At 36.2% G+C, this 26,760-nt stretch overlaps 1 protein-coding gene across 2 annotated transcripts in view; it reads right to left on the reverse strand.

The window, feature by feature from the left end:
- The window catches only part of LOC6649352 (basement membrane-specific heparan sulfate proteoglycan core protein), a 92,275-nt gene that overhangs the window by 31,398 nt on the left and 34,117 nt on the right, over positions 1-26,760 (reverse strand). Inside the window, exons 7-8 of one of the 2 annotated variants that reach the window (XM_047011117.1) lie at positions 625-735; positions 128-250 (exon numbers count right to left, since the gene is read on the reverse strand). In XM_047011117.1, the coding sequence (XP_046867073.1) occupies positions 128-250; positions 625-735 (234 nt within the window). The remainder of the gene's footprint in view (positions 1-127; positions 251-624; positions 736-26,760) is intronic. The other variant, XM_047011118.1, reaches the window with a different exon arrangement.

Raw genomic sequence — 26,760 nt, forward strand, 5'->3', positions numbered from 1 at the left:
GAATTGTCTCTACTCTGATTGATCACCTTTACACCACTTCTTAACTGTCTCTAAGGACTTTTTATAATGAATTCAAATGTGAATGATAATGATGATGATGATGATGATGTGATTATTAGTTACTCACTTCCATCGCAGTGCTCCTCATCATCGCCATCACTGCAATCAGGATGGCCATCGCATTGTTGGCTTGAGCTGATGCAGCGAGTGCCATCGCGACATTGATATTCCATGGCACTGCAGGCAGCAGCTGTTTTAGTTTCATGGATTTAGTTAGTTAGTAACAATTGTTGATTGGGTTGTTCGTTGTTAGTATAACAGCATAATGTATTAGAAAGACAGAAGGAGAGAGAAATGGTAGGTTAGATTAGTTAGTAAGGTTAGTTAGTTGGCAGTTTAGCTCTTAGTTACACATAAAACTAACTTAACTTGAACTATAAATACCATTTTATATAGTAGTCTTATAGATAGTAATAGTAGATTATTGATAAGTAGATACATTTTGGTTTCTTTTTTTGTGCTTTCATAAAGCACTTGTAAGAAATTTCGCCTATATCAAGGATTTCTGTATTCTGTTTGTAGGCAAATTGTATACAAAATTTTGTGTTAGATTGTTACACTTACCGCAATCTTCGTTCTCATCCTCGCCTTCGGAACAATCGCTTACATTATCGCAGTGTTTGTCGGAGGAGATGCATTCACCATTGTGGCAACGGAATTCATTTGGCTGGCATACTGCAAAAAGTCGAGACAGAGAGAGAGAAATATGAAGAATTATTACAAAAATCACGACAAGAAAGAAAAATGTGGCAAGCCTACGCAATTAGACGGCAACAACCGGATGCAGTTTAACAAGGACTTCCCCTATTCCACCCCCCCCAAAATAAAACATTCTAAAGAGTGGGGTGAATAAAAAAAAAAAACGAGAAAAAATTCTGCTTGTCAGCTTTCAAAAGTTGAAAGCAAAAGTTTGTTATGGGTAGGTTGTAGGTGGTAAATGTTTGTATGATAAAGCCAACTTCATTCCAATCCCTCCCCCCCCCCCCCCCCCTTCTATCCCATCCATCTACAGCATCGTTAGCCACAGTTTCCTGTGCATGTTTTGGCCTTTTGAACCCTTCACTTCATCGTGTTAGTCATTGTTGTTGTTGCCTAGCAGCTTAATATTTCATACAACTTAAGCATAAGCTCTAAAAGTGACAACGCGGATTTGATTACAAGAGGAAGAGAGAAACAAACTTAGATAGAAAGTGAGAGTGGAAATGGGAGAGACAGAGAAAAGGCTAATTAAAAGCAAAGATATCTGAAGTACTCGAGGCGGGGGGGAAAAGGGAGTTCGGCGTTTGGGCCATCAGGTAATTAGAGCCAGCTTAATGCTTAAGCTGTGTGTGAACAATTAGCAGGAAATTTTCTTAGCCAACAAAAACTTTTGGCCCCATTATGATTCCACCTGTTCAAAGTGTTCACATTTCACAAATCAAGTTATCAAAGAAAGCCAAAAATTTATATTCATTACATTCAGAATGTCCAGTTTTATTTTCATTGGGGTTAAAGCTTTAATCGCTTACAAAGCTTTAATTTCGATTGTTCTGAAATATTGGAAATTTCTCTTCGATATTATCACAAATTCTTAAAAAGTTTACAAAAAAAGGCTAAGCTAAAACAGTGAACAAACCATTTACAAGTTTTGCAAATATTTAGTGATGAAAAATTACAATAAATTACCATCAACGATAATATTATGAGAAAATTTTATCGATTGCAACCTTGTGGATCTCTTGAATCGATAATTATCTGCTGTAGATCCAAAAAAGAAATGAGAAAAATGGTAAAGTCAATGGAAATGAGCATGAATTGTAAGGTATTTTGTAGCTCTAGAAAATTAAAATTGTATACGGTTTGCATATTATTTTAGTCGATCACCTCAGTGCGGACATAATTATGGCAAATTGAAAATGTCATTGAGGCCATTGGCCGGTCATAAATATACCAATTCCTGTAGTTGCTGTCGTCAGCAACGTCACACACACACACACACATTTAACCCCAGGCACACAAACAAAAGAAAGCAAATAAACGAAAGAACTTGCTACTTTTCGTAATGCAAAACACAAGGGAAAAAGAAATAGGGGGAGGGGGGTGTGGAGGGGGAGAAAAAGAAGCATAAAGAAAACTGCAGTAGTGGCAACTTTAACTACTTTTAGGCGCACACAAATCGGTAAAGTTTTCTCGGTTTCTTTGGGTGTTCTCGTTTTTTAATATTTCGACATTTGTAATTTTCAACACGAACATCAGCGGCAGCCACTTTGACAATTCCATTGCGAGAGAGAGGGAGAGAAAGACAGACGTCAGACGTAGAAAGAGATAGTTGTGGAGAAAAGAGCCCCAAAAACTGACTGACAGGCGCCTCAAAGTATGCAAGTCAATTTTCGAAGCAGAAAACAAAAAAGACAAAGTCAAAGAAAAACTCATGGCATTTCTTGATTTTTTCGTTCTTCTGCTTCTGTTTCTTGTATTGACATTAAAGATTCAATAATGACAGGCAACACAAAGGCAAAAGGTGGAAGGACCTGCTCGGTGGTCGAATGGAATGGTATGTGGCCAGTTGAAGGGATTTTGGCTGCCAATCTGCTTAGCCTTGGCTTGCCTTGCCCTGCCATGACTCCAATTATGCCACACAATGTGTAGATGATGCTAAGCCATTTGATTTCCTTTCCTCCCACCAACTTTCTGTTTAGTTTTTTTGTGTGTGTGTGTGTATACCCAGCATATTTGTGTGTGTGATCAAAAGGTACATTGAGCTAAGGTTTATTTAGGCCATTAAAACTATTAAAGCATAAGGCAAGGAATAATTAAATTGGTTTGGTTAACCCAAATTGAAAATTTTAAGTTAACGTAATCAAAGTGAATTATTCTTCTAACTAAAAATTAGATTTAGGGTATTTTACTAGTCGTTATTCCTGTCTAGACGTTAAACTTTGATATTCCTTTTTGATTCTATTTGTTTGAGTGTGCAAACAAATTACGTGCCGCATTTATAATCCGCAGAGGCGCAAACAGTTTGTGTGTTTTTTTTTCCACCTTTAGACATATATTTTTTGAGTTGTTTTGAGTGAGGTTCAAATTCTGTGTGTGTGTGTGTGTGTGTGTATGTGTGTGTGTGTTTGTGTGTCTGTGGTGGGTTGTTGGCCAGATGGGGTTACCTGCTGCATCTTGCCAGAGTTGGAGTCGGAGTGTCAAATGACCTGAAATGGGAAACTGAATGGCGGCTGTGTACGCTGGGATTGAGGCGGCGGCACAATGATGGCCATGGCTCTTGCACTTGAACTTACTAGCAAAGCCATAGTAGCCGCCTGAAAGTATGCAACATGTCAAGCAAACAAAAAATGAAGTAAAAGAAAAAACGAAGAGAACAGAACGAGCAGAAGCAGCAGCTGGAGAAGCAAAAGCAATAACCAATGTCCTGGTAAGGGTAATGATAGAGGTACTCAGTGAAAAAGTGATAGGAAGTTAGAGAGAGGAGGAGGAGGAGGGGGAGGAGGGGGTAAGGGAGTTGTTAAGCTAAATTCGAGTCGATAATTGATATGCGCGAGCATATATAGAAGCCAAAAACCGAAAAACAAACAAAGTGCAAAAAACAAAAAAAAATCAAGGTGAAAAACGAAAAGTAGTAAAACAACCATTAAAGAAGCACATGTAATGTAGATCAGGGGGATGGGGGGGGGGGGGGGGGGGGGGGGAAGAAAATGTTTACTCTAACGGTTACTATAAGGTTTAAAGAAAGAAAATTTCACTTTACTCTTTTTTTTTTTTGGCAACAAAATTTCCCATTTTTGCAACATAACAGAACAAAAAGTAGATGAAGAAAAAGCTAAATATGCCCGCCCCGCCCGACCCCCCGGCTCATGGAATTTGCTGCTGTTGTTGTGTCGTTTAAAAGCTTGTCTTTTCCCCCTCCGCCCCCACCACACGACTCTCTACGTCTAACGCGACGTACAGCAACTTAGCATATTGATAATAAAAAGTATTTTTGATTTGATTATTGCTCGTTAGCGTCTTCATCATCATCATCATCATCAACATCATCATCATCCACTCATCGAATCATTAACTCGCTTTTCCTCGCAAAGTGCACCACACAAAAGGTGAAAGCAGAAGGCTGCTCCCCCATTCCCCCATCACCGCTCCTTTCCCTTCATCCTGTCTCTTCTAATGGCATCAAATGTTGTCATATTTAAAAACCAAAATAAAAGAGAGTATCTTTAAGATACAAATTCGTTAAATTAAAGCATCCAATAAACCAAGGAAGGAAGAAGGGAGAGAGAAACTATAATTATTTACTATGGTTTTTCAAAATCGATTTCCGCTCTGCCAACAGACAGACACATTTTTCGAGATGGAAAGAAAAAGGGGTTCAAATGGTTGCCTCAAAGTTTACCTCAAAAATGACTAGATGCGAATCTTCAATATGTAATTTTCATATAACTAATTGCCAAAGGTGTGTATGCATGTGTGTGAGTGCGTGTCTGTCTGTGTAAGTGTGTGTGTGTGTGTGTGTGGTTAATCGGATATTGGTTGAACTAAATTATATTTATGGTCGTGGGTAAATGGAAAAACAAACAGACAGATGAGCAATTAAAGTGCTTTTCCCATAGAAGTGTATTGGAAATTCAAATATTTTGAATGGGTATACTCATAGGGTTTATTCAAACTGGGTAAATCATTGTTACTTCTTAGTTAGTTGTTTTCCATTCATTAATCATGTTTATATTCACTTTCATGAATATTTTGAGTAATTTCATTTGTATGTAAATATTTATTCATGTTATTTACAAGCATTAACATTAAAATTCATTCATTTGCTATGCTTATTATGATTATTTTTGAATAGATGAGGAAGAAGAGGAATGAAGGCGGGCTAATTCAAAGTCATTCATATAATTTGAAATGCCAATTTATGAATACATTTCGGTTATTAACCTCACATGCACACACACACACACAAATGCATGTCAAGATGGCACACACAAACTCTCGAGTGAGTCAAGAGACGAGACCTCCAAAACGTCAAACGACAAGTTGTTTGTCGTCTCGTCTCGACTCGTCGACCGTCTCTTGCCTTACTTGATTGATTGCATATTCATTCATATTCATTACTCCTGCACTCATATTCACTCATTGTCACATTCTGCTGCAGGTCTCTCGCTCTCTCAGTTTATTGGGGCTATGTAAACATTGATAGTCAACGTTAAAATGGCAGCTCAACACGAAGACACAACTCGTGAGGCTCATGAATATGCACACACACTTGCTGTCCCCGTCCCCCTCACCGCTCTGTGGCCCACTCTTTTCACATTCTTGTGCCGTCTACATATATTTAATGAGTCATTAGCTTAGGTTGCCCGCGAGTGGTTTGGTTTGCAACTGATTCTGATTCTGGTTCACATGATGCGCTTTAGCTAAAGCAAAAAAAAAAAACACAAAAACCGTGTCAAAAACCACTGACAGTTGTCAATTTAAAGGGGGTGGGGAGGGGGTGGGGGTATGGGCGTTGAGAAAGGGTCGTGGCTTGCACTTGCAGCAGCAGCAGCTGCAGGGCGACAATTATGTGGCGTCTGCAATTTTAAGTGCGCCTTTGCATGTGGCTTTGTTTGCTTAAGCTCAACAATCGCCACCGCCTTCTCATTTCCCTCCCTCCATCCTCATACCCAACTTTTCATTTTGGGGACCATAAACACACAATGAAAATGTCGCATAAATAAGCCAAGAGACATTGGCATATCAGCAACAGCAACAGCAACTTGTTGGCCAAACTCTTGCCACAGTTCCTGCTAAATCGATAAAATCGTTTGACGTTGGCATGTGTGTCCTATCCACCTACCGCTCCTTCTTTCTAGACCTCCCCCCCCCCCAACTTGCAACCTGTCTGACTGCTTAAAGTTTTTCCACTGATTTGTCGCATTCCATGCGCAATGTGACAAACGTTAATTTTTGTGGCTTGTTTTGCATAAACTTTTGGCTGATCCAAAATGAAGCAAAGTAAACGTAGAGGTGCACAATGGGGGAGCAGCAGGGGATGGCAGGGGATGGCAGGGGATGGCAGGGGATGGCAGGGGATGGCAGGGGATGACAGGGGATGGCATATTGCGTGCGTCGTCTTAGTTACTTTAGCAATTTATGGCAAATTAAATAAATTTATCATTTCGTGGCCAAATAGGAGACAACACACAAGTGAGCGACTCAGCGACTGCGAGAGATAGAGAGAGAGAGAGAGAGAGAGAGAGAGAGAGATAGTGAAACAAAGGTTCATGTTTTCTTCCACAGTCAGCGTATAACAAATTTGGGTTATAATGATCGCGACATATAGAAATATATCCCAGTTTTCTGCCAAAGAAGTTTACCTAAATTCCACATTTTATCCATTTGTATTTACTTTATTTTATTTATAATTTTCTACATATCTATGTAGATGTTATATGATTTCCGCCTTTTACCAGACTTGGTAGAATATTTTTTGATCTTTTGAATAATTGTTGTAATATGTTGTTAAAACGTTTGCATTACTCATTAAATTATAAACAAATTGTAGATCTCCTTTCTTTAATAAACTAAATTGAACTTATTTAGATAAAGGTTTTTTTTAGATAAAGGTTTTTATTTAATTTTCTGTTTAAATGAAAGTTGCTCTTGAATGGCTTAAGATCATTTAACTTGATCACATAAATTGTCTAAATATATCTCAAAATAAAACTAAATTCAATAGCCAATTGTTGTCACATTCGGTTATTGCAATTGTTGCGGTTTTTGTTTTGTTTTATTTTCATTTTTTGAAGCCAAGTTGAAAGAATAAGAAGTTGCCGCCTTTGTCAGTTGGTCGGTCGGTCTGTCGGTCGGTCGGTTGGTTGGTTGGTTGGTTGGTTTTACTTGGTTTGACACAAAGTAAAAGTGTCAGCGCGTGCCAGGCACCAGAAACGGAAACACGACGAAGCGCCGCAAGTTTTTCTTTTACATTTCCATTTTCATTTCCTTGCCCATTGCCAACTTATTTGCCTTTCAGTTCGTTTTGTTCGTTTTTTTTTTTTTTGTATAAGAAACTTTCCTTAAATACTTTTGCGGTTGGCAACCTCAACTCAAATCAGAAGGGGTAAGCAGTCGTTGCGGGTGGGGGTTTATAGGGGGGCTTAAGAGGGCTAGGAATTCGTTGTCTTTACTGGATTGGCAATAGCAACAATTAATTTACCACATAACCTTAACTTGGCTTAACCTGGGAAACACAAATGAACACATGCTTTCTGATCGAGTTTCGTTTTTGGCTGGCAACTGGTCGTATACGTGATGTGCAGCTGCCATCAATGGAAACGAAATCAGAAATGATTATATGCAAATATGCAGAGGGGCTGAAGGGGAAAGCACACAGTGCTCAGTACTGTGGTAAACGGGGGGGAGGTGAGGTAAAGTAATTTATTTATTTAATTTTCGAGTCTTGAAGTGAAGCATCGATGGCAGTTGGTGGTAGTTGTTGCTATCTGTTGATATATCGCTGAGCAATTAAATATTATCGGCAAGCAGCTCTCTCTCACACACACGCACATACAGAGAGAGAGAGAGAGAGAGAGAGCGCGAAAAGGGGTTATGGAAGGTTTGGGTGATTTAAAAACGTTGTCATTAATCATCTCATGCCATGCCATGGGCACCCATAACCATAATAACAATTTGTGACCAAATATTTGACCGAACGAACAGACCAAGCCAATGTCCTCCATCGTCCTGTCGACCCACCAACCTATCGACCGCATGTCAAAAATCGAAAACCACCGAGTAGGCCTCTCCCCCCTTTCCGTCTCCTCCTCCTTCTCACTGGCGCGTGCCTAATAACTAAATCGACATGCGCTTGAAGTTCATTGCCAAAACGTTCAAATGCAAATGCAAATAGAAGAAATTCAAATGCAAATGCAAATGAATACATGATTCATGTGCACACACACACACACACACACACGAATTCTGTGGGTCACTGCAACTTCATCGATAGATGAGCTAAGCAACATATTTTGTGTATGAATAAAATTTAAGAATTTAGCCCCCAAAAGTAGGCAATGAAATTTATTAAATTGCTTAACATTTTCAGAGCGCTATATAAACATAAAGGTTGTTCATATCAAATACCCTTATTAATCTATAACGGTTAGTTTCGGTTATTCACAGTAAACTATCACGTGTTTTATTCTAAACTTAAAACGACAAATTTGAGCTCCTTTAACTATAAATAAATAGTTCCAATTCAATATGTTTATATTTCTATAACAATCAGCTTAAATTTGCTTATTATGAATTGATTAATCAATAAAAATATATAAATATTGCAACTCTTTTAAAAAATATTTCTTTAAACTTTTGAGATGGATTTCTAGAATGTTATCGATAACTGGTAGCGATAATTTGTTGCCTTATAAGTTTTTGCTATGTGTTTTGTTCAATTAAATTAAAAAAACCCAAAGTGATAATTATATGTCGTCTCTTTTTGCTTGACCATAAAGTCAGTTGATATCGAGCTTCTACTCTACATTGTATATTTATGTATATTTTTTCTGCAAGATTGAAACTCTAGATTCAGAAGATATGGTAAATCAATTTGAAAACATTTTTGGCCCAATAAAAAGTGCAGCAGCTAACTGCATACCGCAAAGCCAACATGCAATTCCCATTCAATTCGACATCGATGCCGACACTCAAAATACGGAGGGGCCTCCGGTGTTGCCCGCCATTTGCCACCATCAGCCTCGCTCGATACTTTACTACATCAAAAAATGCCAGCATATTAATGGTCTAACATTTTTGTGTATGAATTTCATTCAGATTTTCTGATGGTTTTTATTTGGTTTGTTATAGCCAACGATGGAAGTGACTTCGGCGACGGCGGCGGCACTTTTGTGGCTGCTGCTGCTGCTGCAGTTGCCTGCTGGCATTTGCATTGGCCACGCGTAGCTTATGATGCCGATGCCGATGCCGATGCTAATGGTGACGACATCTCAGCTACAATCAGCCGCATATCAGCTGCCAGGCGATGATGTCAAGCCATTGCTGTTGCTGTTGCTGTTGCTGTTGCCGTTTCCGTCGTCTGTAATTGCAATTACAAATCGGCTTGGGCCAGGCCAGGCCATTTCATTTCATTCCATTCCATAAGATACACATATGCATAAGTACTATATATGTATATATATTTGTATCGTGACTGAAATAGCGTTCAACTGCGACAGCTCATAGCTCGTTCATGGAGCTATGATGCTGATGATGACTCCTCTCGATCCGCGTCCGTATCTGTTCATCATCGCCGTTTGCGTCGGCAGCTCGATTAAAATTCCTGGCGTAATTTAGACAACAAACAACAAAAATGTTGCATCTGATAGTAAGGTGGAATGAAGGCAACAAGAGAGAAGAGAGGGATGCTGGAGATCTGGGTATGGTAACTGCATCATCATCATCATCATCATCGTATTTATCTCTAGTAACCTAGTAAACTCACTCGTCAACAGATGGTTTTTCTGCTTTTAGGGTGCAGCTTTCCAATAAATGGCCAATAATTTGCTCAATTATCTGATCTTGACTATTAACCAGGTGTCACACTGTCGATATAAAGTTGGGGTACATAGATAAGTGATAAGTGATATTGATTTGTCACTTGCCTAAATTACGAATCTCCATTTGCAGTAATTGCTAAAGAATTTTCTAAAATTATTCTTGAAAATTGACATAATGTAGTAATATTTAAGCTAAGTATAAGTATCCCTAATGATAAATTCCAATAACACCCATTGTGCAATACATAAATCTTAAGCTAAAGATAAGCTCTCTCTCACAAAGAGAGAGATAATCTTGAACCACAAGATAAATCAAATAAAGAGACATTTTGAGAGTGACACTTGAAGTGAACAGACGTATTTAACTACCCATCCTAAAATACTAACACTTTGTGCCTCGGAGTCTTTGTAGTTTTAGGTTTTAAATAGAAACTGATCCTTTTCATTTTGTTGATAGAAGCTCATCTCTAAACTGATTAGTACTTCTTGTTTTATTAATTCCTATATAATGCAGAATTATGTTTTAATTTAGTGATACTTAGATATTGTTAGTATAAGGATGATGGACGATTTTTTCAATTGAAATTATTTGTGGAACTCAATTTAAGTGAATTTATAATATTGGAAAACTAGTTTCTTTGTTCTTTTTTTTAGTTGATTGATTTTCTCTAAAGTAGTTCTTTATATTCTTTAAATTTAAAAACTATTACATTTGGATAAAGTTAGTGTTGGAATAACTGTTCGTAAAACTGAAAGTTTTGTTGTCTTAAATCAGTTGTTAAATTTGGGAAACCAATTCACGTTTTAGAGAAAGAGTTCGCCGATTGTTCGTCTCTGAAATAGTTCTTCTTATGATGTGAGTTGTTATTATTCTTAGATTTATTTTAGTTCTAGATAAGAATAACTGATCTAAATATCTTTTGGCAACAATTTCTTAACTTCTTAAGTTCAGGATCGTTTCAAGAGGAAATTCCATCAATGAATTCAAAATGTGAGGCTATAATCAACTTTCTTTAAGTGTCGAACTGTTCTATTCCGAATGGATTACGCAATCAGAAGGAAAAACAGATGACCTAACAGAGATGTGAAAGAGATAGAAAGATGTTTTGGTTTGTACTTGAAACATATAATTTTTTTTTTGGTAAGGGGGTAAAGAGGGGGAAGAGCTGTTTATGCGACAGTTTCGATGTCTTTTGCATTTGTTTTGCTTGCAATTCAAATTGCAGTCGCAGCGAGTAAAGAAAATTTATTACAACATGCAACAAGCAGGCAAGGGTTGGAGAAGGGAGGGGGGGAAGGTATGGATAAGCAGCAGGCGGCTGGCAGTTTTTCTTTTTTTTTCAATTTTTGTTGTTTTTTTTTTGATTTGACTCTATCAATTTGTCGTATCTGTAAATGTGTATCTGTGAGATACTTTATGCGGTATCTGGCTGACTGCATTGAGCTCGTAAATTTCGCTGTTGTCGGGCAAGTCATTCAGCCAGTCAGTCAGTCAGTCAGCCAGTCAGTCAGTCAGTCAGTCATTGCTATAAGTAAATCTGTCAAGTTGCAGAGCATGACATTTGCATAAGTTCCAGCAACAGCAACAGCAACAGCAACAAATGAAATGAAATTGAAATGATATTAATAATATAAATGATTATTCAACTCAAGACATCGTGTTGTATGTTTTTGCACATGCAAACATCGCAAATTATATCTGCCAGATACTTGGCTATATGCAACAAACAAATGCCATTAATTGTCTGGCGTTAACAAGTTGTTTTCTATGTGTCTGTGTGTGTGTGTGTGTGTGTGTGTGCTTTAATATGTATTGATAGGTATCGATATCACGCTAAATGGATCTTCAGCATCTTGTTACTGATATTGGTTATTGATATTCAGCTAATAAACCAAGGCCAGGCCCAAAGTGTTTTTTTTTGCCATATGCAGAGCGAATTGCATAAATTTGCATTTGCATGTAGCAGCCAACAGCAAGCTGAAGTCAAGGGTGCAAAAGGTCTCGGGCCTTGATTGTGGTGGAGAGAGAGAGGGGGAAGAGGGGGTCAGAGGGGGTCAGAGGGTAGCTTTCCTGGTGACACTGCAACAAAATCAACTTGTCAACAAAAGAATTAAGTCACGTATTTAATCAGCTAAACATTTTTGCAAAAAAAAAAAAAAACAAAAAACACAAAATAGAAAAAGAGAAAAACTGAGAGGAAAAAAAAAATAAAGAAACGAATGAAATGGCAGGAAATGACGCAACAACATTGTGCCCCAAGATGTTGGTGATATGCCTTTTCTATTTCTCGATTTACCCTCTCTCTCTCTCTATCTCTGTCGCCATATCAAATCTCAGAATGGAGAGAAACTTTCGTTTTAGAATCAAAAGTTGTTGTTTGGGGCTCAGTTTTCTTTCCTTGGTATATTTCGCACGCGTTGAACAGGCAAATTACGTGCTGAGAGAGGTAAGCAGCATAAGCATTGGATGCTTAGAAGGGAGGAGGAGGCTAACGGAGAGGGGAGTGGTTGGGAGGGGGGGTGGGGGTGGGTGTAAGTCTCCATATGCCCAATGGCATTAAGACATTTTGACATTTTTGTTAATGGCATAAGCATCAAATTACATACATATGTAAGCAGAGAGCGAAGGGGGAGACGGACGACAGCAGAGGAATCTTTGCCCTCGGCCAGTGAAGGGTTCTCGCTCGCTCTCTCTCTCTCTCTCTCTATCTATCTATCTCTGTGTCTCTTCAAGAGAAGCAACAGCAGCAAAAACAACTGCACTTTAAACTCAAGATTAAAGCAAACAACAAACAAGCCAGAAGAGAAGACTTGGCCCTGAATACAAAAAAAAAAAATAAAAAAAAAACCATCAAAACGAAAAACACAAAAAGAAAAATTTAGCAGAAAAGAAACTGCTTAAAATGTAAGCAACTCTTTTGTTGTGCGTGTACAGTGTGTGTGTGTGTGTGTGTGTGTGTGTGTGTGTGTGCAGGGGACAATTGCAATTGCATTTACAGTTTGACAGTCACAGGCGAGTGCATGTCAACAACAGACCGAACACAAAGAATGCTGGCCAAACTGTAAATAGAAAACTCACTTCATTCACTTAATGATACCCTAACAAAATGTGCAGGGTATATGCATTATTTCAGTGAACGATTTTACAATTTCAGACAATAGATGATAATAATTGAGAAATTTCAAATCATTTTCATGTATTAAATATATAATTTTTGAAAAGTTTATGAAAAGGGTAAATAGCATAGTCTGCTTAGATTAAGTGTCTTTCGTTTGTTGTTCTAATTGTTGTCACTGCTTACATCAGCGCATGAGCATAAAGCTTCGACTAAAATCAACAAAGTACTAGAAGCAAAACCAAACCCATCCCGAGATCCCATCTCATCCCAGGCTGCCCGCCCGACTCGACATTGTCCACTTTTCGCTAGTTGTATTTTATTTATTTATTCAAGAGCCTCCAAGATCTCATTTCGTCTGATGATGATTCCATTTCATTTCTTCGCCTTTTCTCCTACCTCTTCATCATCAGGAAGAGCCGCACAGCCGCTCAGAAGGCAGGCAAGCAGAAAAACTAGCTTTTGTGTGTTGTCTAAGCCAGCACAGCACACCACACCAAGCCGAAACGGGGCATGGTTATGCCAGTGGGCGTAAATGCATTGTACTAAAAATAAACACACATTTCTCGAAGGCAAAAACTAAACTAAAGCTTCACGGCTCGTACATGTACTTGAACTCGTATACGTATGATGAAGCCAAATGCCAAAACGTAATGTAAAATGAGCTTACAAATAATGAGAACGATCATTATGATGATGCCAATGTTGATGATGATGAAGAACGCTGAGCAAATATTGCCGCCACGTCGACCAGCAATGATGAAAGTGAATTAGAAATTATTAACTCTGCAAATATGATTCCACAAATCAATCTAAAGAAATAAACTTTTGTGTATTTTCTAATGAAATCTATTGCACATGTTTTAACCTATTTGCATTTTCAGCTAAATATTTATCTATCTATTGATCAATCTTTTAATCTGTACATCAATCTATACATCAACTTATCTATCTATCTGTTCATTTAGCCATTGTTCAATCTATACATCAATCTATACATCAATCTATACATCAATCTATACATCGATCTATACATCAATCTATTTATTAATATGTATATCAGTTTATTCACTTAATTTTTTATTTATATACTCATTTCATCTACTCACTGATCCATTCATCTAATGGATAGTATGAGCTGATATATATTCAATATATATATATCAATATATTCGTCTATTTATTCATATACCTATACATCTGTATTCAGGTTTTCATTCGTTTACCTTTTAATCTTTATATATATGTATTTAGGTATCTATTTATTTGTATATTCATTTATCGATCGTCTATCTATTTATTTACATTTTTAGCTATACATATTCATATATTCATCTACATTTCATATATATGATCATATATATGTTTATCTATTTATTCATACAGCTATTCATCTATATGTTTTTCTAATTATTCATATACCTTTCATTTCATCTATTTGTTCACCCATTCCTTTTTAAATTGATCTATGTGTTGATCTGTCTATTCGTTTGTCTATTCATATATTTATTTAAATACGTTTTAATCTTTCTATTGATCCATCTATTCATCTAACTTTTCATCCATCCACATACATATTCATCTATTCATGTTATACATGAGTATGTATACTCATATCGTCTTTTATTTGTTCCCTATCAACTACAATTTATCTGCTTATCCATGCTGCTTATCATATCTATTAATTTATTGGTCTATCTATTGAGATATTCTATCCATTCATCTCATTCATATATTTTTCCATTTATTTATCCTCAGATAAATGATTTTATTAATCTATCAGCCTGATTTCTATATAATATTCTACACAAAAGATAACATTCGCTAATATTCAGGATATTCGAGAAAATATATATCAACTACATATCAAAAAAGAATAAAACTTTAAGCTTTAAATTGCAATTACAAATTTTGTCTCAGACTTTCTGTTAAAAGTCAAAAACTATTTTATAACTAAGCAGATTTTACATAATGATTCATTCAATTGATGATTCATAGCAAACACAAATATTGTTTAATCAAGATGTAATCTACAATCGCTTCAAAGTGAGGTCATTTTATCTTATTTATATACTTTTAACTATCTATTATACATTTTTTCATTAGATTAAATCCTTCAAATATGCACACAATCTATAAGTATGTGTGAGAACCTACAATCGATATGCATTCAGCAACCAATGAACCGATTGCGTTCAAATTTTGACGCACTGTGGAGTCAGGTTCAAGCTTGGTTTTATCATACTCGCGAGTCCGAATAAATGGGTTTTATACCGTCTTTCCGTGTATCGACTGCAGTAGGCGGGGCATTTATTAAGATACAAATTCTTCTGTTTCAGTTACTAACGAAATAATGCCTCCTAAAAAAGCGAATTTGGATCGTCGTACTCGCAGCGCAGAAAGAGTCAAAAGAAATGTTTCGAACAGGACTGAAAAGGCTTGATCATAAGTGTTTGCGAGTATGATATCGACATAAAAAGTAAACAAAAACCTGTGACTGTCCAATTTATGCCAACTTTCAAAGTTAAAGGGCAAATCTAACACAAAGCTGGTGCCCTGCTCCCCTTCCCAGATAGTGAATATAAATTTCTTCAAATGTACTTCATCGGTGATGATAGAGACGAAGCCAAGGCACAATGCCACAGCTAGTTATATATACATATATACATATATGTAGGGGAGAGTGGGGCTAATCAGCGCATTTTTTTTTTAACCCCTCATATATCCTGATCGGGAGCTCGTATTCTCTCATATGAGCACTTAAATGAAAGGTTGATTCATTGTCGAACTATTGTTCAAAGATACGTTTCGATATAATTTACCGTTACAAAGCTATAGCGGTTTTTTCGTACATACCCCAAATTGCCGTTGTCAAAAATAGCGGGGCAATGTGGCGCATCGTTTTACAAGTTTTTTATACATATAAATAAAAAAAAGCGATTTTAAAAAACTTGTTTTATAAAAAAACTTTTTTTTTCACCAAAAATGTTGATTGGTTTAGACTTTTAATTATGATTGTTCATTTCATCGTTTGTCCATTAGCTACCATTATTCTAATCCGTCTGATTCTGGCAAATGTACTGTTTTTATCAATAATTAGTTAATATATCGGACTTTTATTCAAATATATCTATGATTTTAAAACGCCATATTTAAATTTCAACTAGTGCTCCACTTAGCCCCACCCTTAGTTTTAGCATTTTAAACTAAATATTTTAAAAACGTGTGAATTAAAAAAAAAATGCGAAGTGCACAGCATAAGTTAATACATGTCGGAACCTGTTTTAGTTAACATCTATCAAAATTAAAAATTTATTCAATGTTTTTAAAACCAAAAAAACGAAAAAAAATTGATTTTTGAGGTTAAAAAGTGCATAATCCCAAAAATTTCGGATACTACGAATTGGATACGTCTAAGTTTATGATCCAAATATAGCCTACCAAAATGCGATCTTAGGACACTTATCACTTTTTGGATCGTGCTATTATATTTCAAGATAATTTGACTTCGCCGGATTGCCCCATGCGCCGATTAGCCCCACTCTCCCCTATGTACATATGTACATAGTCTATAACATCAGTGAACAATAAAATCTATTTTCCTGTGTGCAAAATTTCATCCGTATTTGATCTTGTGCGCTTGTGGCTGAGTTAATGTACATATTTACTTAAAGAAACTTCCTGATCAGGCCACCTCACCTCAACTTGCTCGTTATCTATTTGTGTCAAGCGGCACACACACACACACACACACACACACACACACACACACACACACACACACACACACACACACACACACATGAATGAACATCTTCGTAGGTGGTGTTTTTTTTTTTACTTGAATTAAATCATTTCCCAAGAATAAAGTCATTTTGCATAGCTTAAAGACAAAAAAAATAAAAGCCAACTATCTTCTTTTCTCATCACACACACACACACACACCCACACACTAAATGGTCATAAAAAATTATGTAAAGTTTTTGCATTTTAGCAAAAAATGCTGGCAAAATGATAAGAAGATTGCGATATATTTATAAATACTTTGAGGTTATTAAAAGAAAAATTTGTCTGATATAGATAGTGGTTCATTGTGTCATATGTACATACATATGTATGTATATATATTCTTGATCAGCATCATCAGCCTCCTGAGTGGCCCAGTTGCAAGCGAGTAAAAATTGTTATACATACATATTAAATTGATTTATAGTGGACATTTGTACCCTCTAAAAGTTGGGGTATAATAAATTTGATCTAACCAACTATTTTCTGTTTGAATTTCCATTTTCAATTCATTGTTCAGTAGAAAACCTTTTTTCAAAATGCTTTCTAAACAAGTTGTATGCTGTTTGGTGATACAAGTTATTGTTATCGAGGGTATATCAAGTTCGAGGTGTTCAAGTTATTTTGCTTCCGGTAGTTAATATTATCTAAAGCCTTTTTGTTGTTGTTGCTTTTGTTGCTCGCTGGCTTTGGTTGTTTAATTGTTTGTTTATTGCACAGCCAAATCAAAAGCCAGATATAATGTTACACACACACATATACATAGATGGATTCTATGTGTGTGTGTGCGTGTGTGTGGCTAGGTAAAGGTGCATATATAATGAAGTCAAGGATAAAACATTTTGTTAGCAGTTAACAGTTTTTCATTTCTTTTGCTGTATATTATGTGCGTGTATGTGTGTGTCTGTGTGTGTATATCATATGATCAGCAACAAAAGAAAACTTCTTTTCTCCCACTGACCGTGACCAAAGGCCTAGAAATATAGCCATGTGATCATGATCATGATGGGAGGAATCCGTTTTGCATTCTAACGGCAAATTCTCTTTTTGTTTTCTTTTCGCTTTTGAAATAAATATCTAATAACGATGCTTAAATGTTATTCTAAACCATCAAATTAAAGCAATTAACTAAAAGCCAAGCAACATAGAAATAAACAAAACGGAAATATTCTTATGTAACTCGACTTAATTTTTATATAAATTTTAACAACTTCAAGAAAATAATGTAAAAATGTTTATTCTATTCATACTCAGACTTTTTTTATTTCCTATGCTTTGTCAATTGAAATATGATTTTACAATCTATTTAAGTTCTACATGGCGTATACGCAACATGGTCAATTTTATGAGATTTTTTTTTACGTTTTTTTTGGTAATAAATGTTTTATTTTTGTAATATTTTTCATAACTTTTATTTATTAACAATTTTCATAAAAGTTTCCAAAGGCTTGCAATTTGCAATTCCAATTCAGTCAAAAAATTAGTTCGCAAGGAAATGCTAAGTAATCTATTTTTAAAGTTAACAAAAATTTAGCTTGAGATCTCAAACACACACACACACACATGAATGAACCCCGAAGCATTTCCGACCATATAAAGTATGACGAGACGAGTTAAAATAGCCATATCCGTCTGTGTGTCCGTCTGTCCGTCCGTCTGGATCAGCGCCAGCTCCTCCTAGACCGTAAGAGCTACAGAGCTAAAATTTTGCACGTAGGCTTGTATATACTGCACAATTTGTATATCTCGGATTCAGCCGGATCGGATCACTATATCATATAGCTCCCATACAAATGATAAAGTCACGAACAGTGACTTTTCTCAATAACTTTGTTATTTTCTGAGCTATTGTCGTGAAATTTAATATTGGTGAGTTAATAAGACATATAAACGACTATACCAAATTTGATAAAGATCGGGTTACTATATCATATAGCTCCCATAGGAACGATCGGTGGAAAACAGTGACTTTGATCAATATCTTCGTTATTTCCTATGTAGGCCGTTCTATCGCAAACATAAGCCTTTTTAGATAAAATGTTTTTCCACTTTGATGGCTATAAGTATGAAAAGAGTTACCAAAAATGTTGCAAGGGTATACAAACTTTGACGGGGTCGAAGTTAGCCCCGGACCTCTGGTTTTTTTCTACAATGAAATCATTTCCCAAAATTTTGCTTGAGACCTCAAAATTAAGCTCTTTTAAAGCGAGTTTTATAAAATTTGTGTATCAAATGTAATACAGATTCTAGAAAAGCAAAATGCCCAAAACGTGAATAGGCATAATAAACTTTGATTAAAACTGATTAAAACTATTTAATCTTTAATTAAACATGCTAAAGATTACATGAAAAGGACTTTTTATACGAGTTCAAGTTCAAGTTAATTCATTTCGATTATACATTATCATTAAATGATGTCTTTGGTGGGGAATTTATGGCAAGTTTATAGCCCTTTTTAAGTCCAGTTCGTTTTTGTCTGTCCACATTTACATACATATGTACATATGTAGATGTATATAGTGGGCATTACATCTTATCAAGATAATTGTGGTTATTTTTAGAAAAGAATCAACACACAAGAACAAGATCGGCTGACAGGGCGGGGCAGGGCAGGGCAGGGCACGGGGAATCAAGTGAAGTGTAGTGAGTGAATTGAACTGAACTGAAGTGAAGTGAGTGAAATGAAGTGAACGTTTTGTTTTTTGTTTTTTTTTTGTTTTTGTTCGTTCTTATTTCTAAATTAAGATGTTTGTGCAAATTAATTGGTGGCTGGCATCATTATTATTACAAAAGCGACAAACAATTAGCCTAGATTTGTGGTTGAGACTCTGGACAGAGACAGAGACTGAGACTGAGAAATTGAGACTCGACTCAGGCATCTGCAATCTGTGCAGCATCAACAGCTGCAACATTTCTTTACATTGTGGCAGCAATTGTTGTCACTTGTGTGTGTGTGTGTGTGTGTGTGCGTGTGTGGGGCAGCAATTAAAATTGGATGACATTCTTTAAGTGTAACTGCAACTATGTATGTATTACTGATTGAAATCAATTGCCGGCCAATGTTTCTTGATGATGAAGATTGATACGAAACGAATCGACACTCATTGGTGTTGTCGTTGTTGTAGTTGTAGTTGTGTTTCTGTTGTTTGTAAGGACTTACCCATAGAATTACCATAGCTTAAATAGCTGCCGCGGGCCTCGTTCAATGGGCAATGATGGGCCAAGAGTATGGCCCAAAATAGCCAAACGGCAGAGGCGGCAGCGGCGGCTCTTAACGGCTGCCTCAATAGCCGACACATGACGCTGGCTGGGTCACTGCGGATGTGCCTAAAGATGACAAAACTTATAAAATGAAGAGAAAAGCCTTCAAAACTCACACAGAGAGAATAAGCAAAGAAAAAAAAAAAAGAGCAGAATAGAGGAGTGTGTGTGTATGTGTGTGTGTGTGGCAAGTGTAGAAAAATGCAAAAATCGCGAGCATAAAAATCACAGCGGGAGCAACACCAACTATGCCGGACAGAGGGCAACATTTCCTGCCTTGGACTGCCTTGACTGCCCGACTGCCTGCCTGCCTGCTGGTCAACGCATTAACAACAACAACAACAACACACACAAACACCCAGACAGTGCGAACAACAAAAAAAAAAGGACACTAGGATATTCTAACAAACATTTCCGCTACAAATGAAAGCAATGAACAAGAGCAGCCCCAAATGGTCGCCCACTTGGCAACAACTTCCGCTTTTGTCTATGTGGGAGGGCGAAACCCTTAAAGTATATATTTATATATCAACACATTTGCAAGGACATTTAAATGTTTGCTTAATTTTAAATAAAAAGCAATATATACATATATATTTGTGTCTGTGTGTGTGTGTTTCCCCCCCTTTTCTTTTAGGCCTAGGCCATTGGGGGAGGCAGGAGGCAGGAGGCAGTCAGTCGTCAGCTTCATCAACATTCAATTGTTGCCTTTTCTTTGCTTTTCTTTGCATTTCAAATATATATTTCTCAGTGAAATTATGCAAAATATAAAAAAAAACCTATCCTAAAAATATATATATATTGACATATTTTTTTGAAAAGTAACTGCTATAGGTACATTATTTTCACTTTCATTAAACATTTTTAATAGAAATACAAAAATTAATTTCCTATTGAACCTTACAACATCTCATTTCTCATTGTGTGTGTGTGTGTGTGTGTGTGAACATTTTGTTTTGTAGAGACTGAAAAAATAGAAAAATCCCTGAGCTAAGCCAATATCTTCTGTACATTTACCGTGTGCATCATGATGATGTGCATACATACATACATATATCTTTTGGTAGAGCAAACTTCATGACATTTGATACTTTTTGTGACAAGTATAAAACTAAACAGTGAATTTCATGTTGTTAAGCTAGATAACCTATTATCAGCATTTAGCCTAGGGACTCTTCCGGCTGATACTTAACTCCAACACGGAGTTTTAGTTTCAGAGACTCTTCTGGCAGTTGGTTAACTTTGCCATTGAACGAAAGCTTAACAGAAAGAAAGACAGACAAAAAGCAAGTAAAAGATTTATAAATTTTTCAAAAATATTGAAACTGAAACCGCTTTTGCAGATAGACAATTTGTAAAGAAGAATTTACAAAAAACTGGAGTTTTTTGCCACTTGATATCCTCATTTCTTTAGAATGAAATCATTTATGTTTTCTGTATAAAGAGTAATAAAAAAGAAATACAAAATTTTAAAAATTTCAATATGAAATTTTATTTTGTACATTTTTTTGCGTATGGAATTTATGGGCTTGGCTTGGTTTGGCTGCACTTTTTCCTCTCACGTTCAATGGGCATATAGAATTTGTATGAAACTTTGTCAAATCAAGAAAGTTTCAAATTTCTAGATTTAGTGCAGGGTATAGAAATTTCGTTGGTTACCCCAAAAAGGGATTGTCCATTTCATTTTTTTTTTGTCTTTTTGCGAAATTTGCAAAACTTGAACTTGAAATTGGAATGTTTCGAATTAGAATTTGAATATTGAGTGAGTGAGGTAACCATATTTGAGAATAAACATTTTTGTTTTGGCCATGTGTGTGTAAGCCCCATATTGGACAAGTATTTTTGGTTTTTTGCGGTTAATAACTTGATCGAATTGTCTACATTGATTGAATGTGGAATTTTTATTTTGGCCATTTCTTATCTGTGAGATAATAAAAGGCTAAAAGCATTGTATAGTTTGTTATAGTTTTGGCAAAATGCCTGGCTAAAAGAAAAATGGCCAAAAGAGCTGAAGAAAACAACAAAAAATACTTGTATATTAAATGAGATACTGAGATGAATGTGGGAAAAGGAAAAATAAAGTTGATTTTTTTTGTTTTTTTTTGTTATTTGGCTCTACAGGCCAGGCCATGTATCTGTGGCTTGTTTCAATTAACTAAACATTAAAGGAAGTCTTTTAGTCGTTGTTGTTATTGCTGTTGTATATTTAGTTCGTTGTTGGTTTGGTGGGTTGGTTGGTTGGCCAAAAGTGAGTTTTAAGTTACCCAACATGTTACGCATAATAATTGGAGAGTGAATTGCAGCTGCAACATTTAGTAGCAACAACTTTGCCTCGCTAATGAGATGAAACCACAATATGGAAGATGCTTTCAATAGGATGCGGGTAAGGACGAAAGCATTAAGGTGTGGATATATCTGCTTTCAATAGAGCGAAAGATGAAAAATACATATATATGAAGTAAAAGAGTTTATGCATTCAATTTTGTAGCTGCTGCCTGCCGCCACTTTTTAGCATCATTAAAAAACTCAAATTGGGATTAAGTTAGTTTGTTATTTAGCCGCCAAATAGTAGGTACATATGTATGACCCAAGAAGTGGGTAAAGATGGGAGTGGGTAGATCTTTGTGTGTGGGCGAATTATAAGTCATTAAAATTAATGAGGCAAAGCGTTTTAAGCAGACCAATAGCCATATTTAGGGTGAAACCGAAGTAATTTCATAATTATGAGCAGCAGCAACAACAACAACAACAACAAAAACTGCAAACGTTTGCCAAAATAAAATAAAAAACTTTCGTTCTTTTGCTTGTTTTCATCGCCACTAACTTCTACTTGTTCTTCTTCTTCTTCTTGGTCTTGTTGGAGTTTTCACACAATTCTTGGGCTTAAAGTAAAACGATCCTGAACTCTATATATGAAAGAAGAAAATATGCAAAGACAAGCAAATTGCATTTGACAACAGCTGCAGCGGCGGCGGCGTCACCTTCTCGAAAACCATTCCAAAACTTCATACATACAAAACTTCTCCTTCTCCCTGTTCTCTCCTCATTACTCTCCCTCTCTACTGCCAACCTGACGGAAATAGTTTTTCCATATTTGGCTCTGTTATTTTTGGATAAAGTGTATCTTTTGTTGTGATCGGCAGGGATCGGCAGAGAGGGAGAGCAGACTAATTTGTCAGCTAAAGTTAGCTAGCGACACTTCTCCTCCTCCTCCTCCTCCTCCTCTTCTTCCTTCTCATCCCTCTGCATCAGCATATTCATTGAGTGCAACACAATCAGTGTCAGAAATATTTAACATTTTCGTTTGTTTTTGCTTTTTCTTGTTGGCTTTCTTCAAGATTTATTTGCCTCGACTCCGATCTTTGGCTCTTATGCCTTTTCATTTCTTCTATCTTTACGATTGGCGCTTACCTCTCAGCTCTTTGAGTAAGATTTACTGCCAGGCAACATGACAACAACAATAAAAACAACAACAACAACAACAACATTGTTTACCACAACTAAAACAAAAAGAAATGCAAACCGCATCAAGGCCTTTTGCCGATATCGCCGCTAACCATTAAATTATAAACTCATGGCCAAGCAAAAATATTTACATGGAAAAAAGAAGAGAAAAACAACTTCAATCATTGCACTAATCTTTATCGATTATCTAATACAAACAACTAATTTCAATCAATCGATCCTGGAGGCTTAACAAATGACCCCCAAACCCAAAAGAAGCCAACAAGAATAGAGAAATTTGCAAATCCAATATAATGAAATTCTAAGCCTCAATTTTCCGAATAGCTAACATTTTGACAGAACGTTGTTTATTAAGTGATTTTTAAAACAAAATCTATTGAAAAGATGGTCAAGATTCATATCGAAACAGAGTAAAATTTAAATTTTTCATTGTAATCAAGAAGTTTTTTTTACTCCTAAGCCCTATAGCAATATATATTAAGGTAATTTTTTTTTTAAATCTTGGGTAAGAATTTCACAATTTGCAAATTTAGAGATTAAATTGATGCAAAAACTGCTAAAAATCATAGCAACAGATTGAAAAAAAAAACCAACAATAAAGTTTCATATAAAAATTTATATGTTTAAATTAAGAATTTTTACATTTTGCAAGCTGCAACGAAATCTTAATTTGTTCCTTTATTAAGATCCTGACAAATGATTGACCAAATCTAAAGGATCTTTTCACTTAATTTGAGCGAGTCTTTTATTTGAAGTACTATTAATTATTAAATTGAAAATAACTGCAAGAGGGGGAATCCCCCCTTTATATATATATTTTTTTTTTGGCAAAGGAGTTGAATTAATTTCACAATATTTTTTTAATAAAGATTATAAGATTTGTCGGTTGTCGCTGTCTCGTTTATAGCAGATAGCGAAAATGACAAAAAAAAAAAGCAAAGCAAAAACAAAACCAACGAGTAACTGTAAACTGCATGATCTCTTTTTTTCTTTTGCGCTAATCTACCAAAAAGTTATGAGTCTTCTGATAAAATTCAACTTGTGTAAATACAATTAGTTAGCAGACGAGACACACACACACACACACATAGAAGAAGAATTGCTAAAATCTTATTGCTAAAATCTAAATGCTTATCGGATTGAAGGCTTTTCAAATATAATTAGACAGATTTCCAAAAAAAAAAAAAAAAAAATTAAGAATCCAACGGTCACTCGAAAAAAATTTGTAATAAATACTAATAATAATAATTAACGAATTGTGTCGAAGAAGAACAACAACAAAATGAATAATAACCAAACAAAATATTTATTATGATGATATTTATATTCTGGTTCTGCGGACTGGAGAAAAAGGGAGAGATAGCTGAGAACTCGCGCCAAACACGTAACGCACACGCAAACGTTTCAAATGGAACTGAGGCAACATGCAGCTGGGTATTAACGGTATAGGCTCGCTTTGTTGCTGTTGCTGTTGCTGTTGCTGTTGCTGTTGCTGTTGCTGGTTCTGTCGCACTGGCCCTCCGCCTACGCCTTCACCCTCGCTGCAGCTAAGCTCTAGCTCTCTGTGAGGAGCAAAAAGTATGAAACGAACGTCACGATGGCACGATGGCACGACAATACGATGATGCGATGACACGAATGATGGCACGACAATCAAAAAGGCGAGGGCGTTTAACGAAGGCACACGAAGTGTATATGCTTGCCTTTTTGTTGTTGGCTCAATAGTCTTTGCATCAGCAAGCACAGCCAACCACAGACGAGGCTTGGCCCTCAACTTGTTGCCAAAGGCCATGTATGTTGCCAATGTAAGCAACATGTTGCTGATATTCTTCATATCGAAAGAAAAATAATGTTATCTTCTTCTTCTTTGCGATTACTTTTTGGCGCCTGCGTCAAGTACTTAACAAAAACTTAAAAAAAGAAATGAAAAAATATGAGTTCACGCGCTGCTAACATTTTCTCGAAAAGTCGGAAAGTCGCCTCACTTTTCACTTTTTCTTTTCGCACATACGGAAAACTCATCAGACATGCATAACTCTCCCGGGGTTGCGGGCGGCTGGCCAACTCCGGCAACACTGCGGAAGGACGTAATGGTAGGTAGATGAGCGACCGACCAGTGGAGCGGGTCGAAAGGGTCGGAAGGGGTTGGTGGCTGGTTGTTCGTTTACATTGTTTGTTGTTATGATTTTTATGATTTTAACAACTGCTTTTATTAGCCAACAAAACTAGAGAAGAGGTTAGCTAGGCTAACTCTAGGTAAGTTCTCGGGCATATTTGATATGTGATCAATAGGCTAACAATAAAATTTCAAAAGGATATATGTATGTAAACATCATTGGACAATATACACTTGGCATATGAGAGTCAAAGATAATATACTGTGAAGAGCGCTGAAAAGTCAAGTACATATAATCAATCAATTAAATGATCTAAAAACTAAGTTTTAAGCTGCTTACTTAGTTGTGGATTTAAGTATAAATTTAGGTACTAAATATTTGCCACTAAAAATTAGACAAATTTTAACCATGAGTAGGTCATGGGTCGTGACGTTTTTTTTTTTTTTTTGGCCATTTGCTTATTGAATAAATACATGAATTTAGCTTCGGGGGGTATGCCTCAGTGCGATCCCATTAGCTAAATTGTATTCTACATTTGTTTTGGCATTTCGTTTTGCATTCGGTTTTTTTTTGTTTCTAGTTGTCTGTTTCCTTCTTAATTTTCGCCCTTTTTGGCTTGGAGTGTGAAAAGAAAAGCGCTGGCTGGCTGACTGGCAAATTCAATTTGCATATGTGGAAATTGTTGCTGCATATAAATCTGTAGCCATTTAACAAACTTGCAGCAAGTAGAGCTGCTAATTGACTTGCACACACACACACATGAATAGATAAAGAACTGGAATGTTAATGGGGCCCAGAGAGAGGAAACACTGTGAGAGGGGGGTTTAAAAGTGCAAGTTGTCTTGCCACACAAATCGATTGAAAAATAGTAACAAAAAAAAATGTTTAATCAACAAACCTCAATGCAAAAAAACCACAACAACAACTAAAATTCCAATAAAATAAAAGAAGAAATAAGTTTACATAAATGCAAATAACTTTTGCATTCTAAATTAAATACACACACAAACACACACAGAAAGAGCTAGAAAGATAGGAAGAGAGGGAGAGAGAGCGATGGAGAGTACCCACATTTTGTTTGCTTATTTGTTGTTCTTTACATAATAATTAAAATTTAGCGCAACTCAAGTGCTCGGTTCCTACCAAATGACGCACTTTTCTACTAACCAACCAGCAACTGGGCAACTCGACAACTGAGCGGATGCTGCAACCCACCGATATGCCCCACAGGGTCTGCTACATACCCCAACCCCCCAACCCCCAACCCCGAAACCCCATTCACAAAAGGCGAGTTTCAAATTTCATAATGCAATGAATAAAAAACAAACAGCAACAACATGAAGAACCACATAACACAAAAGTTAAGCAATCGAGAACTCATCATCATGGTCTAGGTTAGACGACTTTCCATCTCGCTCACTTTTACTCGATCTTTC

This window comes from Drosophila willistoni, assembly GCF_018902025.1.
Source record: "Drosophila willistoni isolate 14030-0811.24 chromosome XL unlocalized genomic scaffold, UCI_dwil_1.1 Seg141, whole genome shotgun sequence".
Classification (NCBI taxonomy): Eukaryota; Metazoa; Arthropoda; class Insecta; order Diptera; family Drosophilidae; genus Drosophila; species Drosophila willistoni.